Consider the following 4,279-nt stretch of genomic DNA (forward strand, 5'->3'; position numbering starts at 1 on the left):
TGTCGGCCCTGGTTTGTCAATGGCTTGATGCGAGTATTGCTCTCTCCCTGTGCTCGCAGTACCTGGAGGAGAAGGAGGACCTGGAGCTGAAGTGCTCCACGCTGGGGAAGGACTGCGAGATGTACAAGCACCGCATGAACACCGTCATGCTGCAGCTTGAGGAGGTGGAGCGGGAGCGGGACCAGGTACCGGGCGCTGGCCCAGGCTCCAGGCCGTGGGGGCCGGTGGGGCATTGTCGGGGTAACGCCCAGCTCTGCAGGAACCACTCAGGAGCCCACCTTTCCTGCTTTCCTTCCAAAAATGAATCCCATCCCAGCTGTGTCACTGGTGTTTAAAAGCAGGACGGGGGCCAGAACGGGACTCCAGTGTCCTGGGCTTCAGAGTCAGACGGCCAGGTCCAGGCCCTGTCCCTCTTCAGACGTGTGGCTGCACGCTGTCCCTGCCTGGAAGCCTTAGTGCTCTTGTCTGTGAAGTGGGAATAAAATAACCGCACCGCCTCGTGGGGTAGCGGGTGGGCTCTGCCTCGGACCTCTTAGCCCAGCAGTGGGCGCACAGCTGGGGTGAACTCAGGAGGGGCTGCAGAGGACGGTAGCAGTGGAAACGCCCAGGTGTCAGATTCCGGAAAAGGGCCGGAGACGGAGTGGCTGACACATGGGCTGGGGGGCGGGCGTCCTGGGTCTGATTTGGCGGGGATCGGGGGGCGGGGTGGGGAGGAACCCAGCGACCTTGTCCTCCGCCTCCCGGCAGGCCTTCCACTCCCGGGACGAAGCGCAGACCCAGTACTCCCAGTGCCTGATCGAAAAGGACAAGTACCGGAAGCAGATCCGGGAGCTGGAGGAGAAGAACGACGAGATGCGCATCGAGATGGTGCGGCGGGAGGCCTGCATCGTGAACCTGGAGAGCAAGCTGCGGCGCCTCTCCAAGGACAGCGGCACCCTCGAGCAGGTGGGTGGGGGCGGCGCCGGATGCCGGGCAGGCCCCCAGCGCCCCGCCCCCCGCCCCCGCAGAGGACAGCCGTCCGGACCACGCCCGGAGCGCCCGCCCGAGCCCGGGAACCCTTGGGTGTCTGTGTTGTGATGAACAGACCAGAGCGCTCATTTTATTTTGTTTAGCTTTTTATTTTGTGTTGGAGTTTAGCCAGTAAATGATGCTGTTTCAGGTAACAGCGAAGGGACTCAGCCATACGCATCCATGTGCCCCTTCTCCCCCCACAACTCCCCTCCCATCCCACTGCCTCATGACACTGAACAGAGTCCCAGGTGCCTAGGGGAGGGTGGACTGCTCCAGTGAAAGCTAGAAGAGGCGGGACAGGCACCTGGCCTGGCCACCTGCCGCTGGCCAGGGGTCTCAGGCAAGTCACTTCCAAGTTACAACTGCAGCTGCCTCTCAGTTCGCCTCCCACTGGGTTTCCTTAAACCCATGTGGGCAGGCACTGGGTTTAAGATGCCCGGCTCCATTAGTCACTAGGGCCCGTAAAGAAAGCATCACGTATCTCGATGGGAAGTTCAAGTGCATGTCACAGCAGGGCCCCAGGCGCTCAGAAGTGAGTGACGCCCATGCAAGCAGCTGAGACTGTCTCTCACGGCTGTGGGTTCTGCAGGTCCTGAGCCAGTGCCTTCTGTGCCGTATCTGCTTTAACCCACAGGACTGTCCTTCCAGGACTGTGAGACCACTGTCTCCCTTCCCCAAGGGTAGAACTGAACACAAGCAGCTAACTTGCCCAAGGCCATCACTAGCCAGTGACCCGTGGGAACCAGGATAAGACCCTCCACCCCTCGCCGTTTGCCCAGAGGACTCAGGTCTGATGCTGGAGGCGAATTCAGGAACATGACTTTTCAGCACAAATGCTGTAAATGATGAGTTGAAGGGGTGCTGTGAGTGCCCAGGGGAGGAGGCCCCCCTTCTGTCCAGGTTCCTGGAAAGACTCCCCGCAGGAGGGGCGGGCCTCGGGGCCTCCATTGGGGATGTTGTCCCTGGACTTCACTGGCCAGGTTCCGTCCCCCTTTTGGGGTTGGCAGAAGCGTCACTTCCTTGGCTAGGCGATCGGTGGCCCCCATCGTGGAAACCAGGAGCCTCCGGGTTAGGGTCTCCCTTTTGAGCGTTTCTCACAGTTTATAATTATGGAGAAGTTCTGTGTAGGCCCCTCTGTGTGTCCAGCACGTAGCACGGTGCCAGGCATGGCTGTACCCTTTGGGAAGCATTTATGAACCGACACTGTGATGTCGCCGGGCTAGATGAGAGAAGGTGGGGCGGTATTCCAGGCCACAGGGACACCACGAGCAGAGACCCGGGGGTGTGACCCCCATGGCCTGTGGTTGGCAGGCCGCGGTGAGCAGTTCTGTCGTCCTCGAGTGGCCGGCGGGGACAGGCGGGAGGTGGGCGGGAGCGGGGAGCAGCAGGGAGCAGGGTGAGCCTGTCTGCTAAGGAGCTTGGTTGGGAGTTTTTCCTGGACCGTGAAGGATCTGGGGCCGGGAGGAAAGGCCAGGAGCTTTGGGTTTGGCGGCAGCGTGGCTTGAGGATGTTACATGGCTTTGGGGGATCAACCTCAAGGTACTTAATACTCGACAGCTCAGCCTCAGATCACGGATGCGAATCCCTTAGGACAGTAGCCCTCTTACTGTGGTTCGGTCGCTCATTGGTACTTCCTGTGCTTGTAGCTGAGGCACAGGAGTAGAACACGGGGGATCTGGTGGTGGCCGAGGGGCAAGCGGCCGTGGCCAGCAGGGAGGCGATCCCTTCACTGCTGGAAAGAACGCCAGGGCCTGAGAGGAGGAGAGAGGGGCGAGGATGACAGAGCTTGGCCTCGAGGTGGACACAGGGTTCAGGAAGGAGGGGCCGCCCCCTCCCCTCCGCCTGGAGCTCCAAGCTTGGTGCTGGGGGAGGTGAACGATGGTGCCGTTAGCAGAGCCGTCTCCCCATGCGGTGGCCGCTCTGGGCGCTCATGGGGCGCGGCCTCTCCTCGTCTCCAGAGTCTGCCCAGGAACCTGCCGGTGACCATCATCTCTCAGAACTTCGGGGACACCAGCCCCAGGACCAACGGTCAGGAGGCCGACGACTCTTCCACCTCGGAGGACTCGCCCGAGGACAACCGCTACTTCCTGCCCCACCACCCGCCCAAGCGCAGGATGAACCTGAAGGGCATCCAGGTGCCTGCACACAGCGCGGCGGGCGGGGGCGGGAGCCGGGGCCCTCTGCAGGCGGGCGGGTCTCAGACCCCCGACGCACCTGGACCTGTGAACCAAAGTCGCACCAGCTTGTGCTTTCGCTGGTTGTTCAGCAGTTCTCTCCTCCTATGATTGTGGTGGAAGTTAAGAGAGAGAAGGGAGAGAGTGAAATAAGCGTGATCTCCAAGTTCACTTGTTTATTCAACAATGGGTATTGAGTGCCTGTTGCGTGTTTATTGACGTAACTGGCTTGTGATGGCAGCTGGCGGCAAAGCACTCGTCCTCCCTGCCTTGCTCTGTGTGCAGTGCAGCCCATCAGCTGAGGAACGAAGGAGTGTGAGTGAGTGTGCGAGCAAGTAAATGAGTGAGTAAGCAAGGGAGTGAGTGAGCAAGAGAGTGAATGAGTGAGTGAGCAAGTGAATGAGTGCGTGAGCGAGCGAGTGAATGAGTGAGTGAATGAGTGAGCCAGCGAGTAGTGAATGAGTGAGCAAGGGAGTGAATGAGTGACTGAGCAAGCAAGTGAATGAGAGAATGAGTGAGTGAGCAAGGGAGTGAGTGAGCAAGGAAGTGAGTGAGCAAGGAAGTGAATGAGTGACTGCGAGCAAGTGAGCGAGTGAATGAGTGAGCGAGTGAGTAGTGAATGAGTGAGCAAGGGAGTGAATGAGTGAGCGAGCGAGTGAGTGAGTGAGCGAGCGAGAGAGTGAGTGAGTGAGCAAGTAAATGAGTGAGAGAATGAGTGAGTGAGCAAGGGAGTGAGTGAGCAAAGGAGTGAATGACTGCGAGCAAGTGAGCGAGTGAGTGAGTGAATGAGTGAATAAATGACTGAGTGAGCGAGTGAGTAGTGAATGAATGAGCAAGGGAGTGACTGAGCGAGCAAGTGAGTGAGTGAGCAAGTGAATGAGTGAGCGAGTGAGTGAGAGCATCTCCACGTGGCCCGCCTGTGCTCCGCCCTGCCCAGTTCATGCCCAGGAAGTGGGGCGGCTCAAGCAGCACCTCCGAGGCAGCCTGGCAACGCCGGCACCTCGCCCTTCCCTGAGAAGTGCCCCGAGCCGAGCGCCAGTTCCTGGCCCACTTCGCAGCGTCGCCTGGTCCACTGCACTCCTAGCTGTGGGAGG

General features: G+C 59.8%; 1 protein-coding gene across 5 annotated transcripts in view; it reads left to right on the plus strand.

Moving 5' to 3' along the window:
* Positions 1 to 3,552, plus strand: part of CARD11 (caspase recruitment domain family, member 11) — a 40,159-nt gene extending 36,607 nt beyond the window's left edge. For all 5 annotated transcript variants that reach the window (XM_010832952.1, XM_010832955.1, XM_010832951.1 and 2 more), the window contains 3 exons: positions 60 to 185; positions 748 to 945; positions 2,970 to 3,552. In XM_010832952.1, coding sequence (XP_010831254.1) covers positions 60 to 185; positions 748 to 945; positions 2,970 to 3,296 — 651 coding nt within the window. In that variant the 3' untranslated portion in view covers positions 3,297 to 3,552. The remainder of the gene's footprint in view (positions 1 to 59; positions 186 to 747; positions 946 to 2,969) is intronic.
* The last annotated feature ends 727 nt before the right edge of the window (positions 3,553 to 4,279 follow it).

The sequence above is a fragment of the Bison bison genome, unplaced genomic scaffold (genome assembly GCF_000754665.1).
Source record: "Bison bison bison isolate TAMUID 2011002044 unplaced genomic scaffold, Bison_UMD1.0 scf7180017862976, whole genome shotgun sequence".
In the NCBI taxonomy this organism is placed as follows: Eukaryota; Metazoa; Chordata; class Mammalia; order Artiodactyla; family Bovidae; genus Bison; species Bison bison.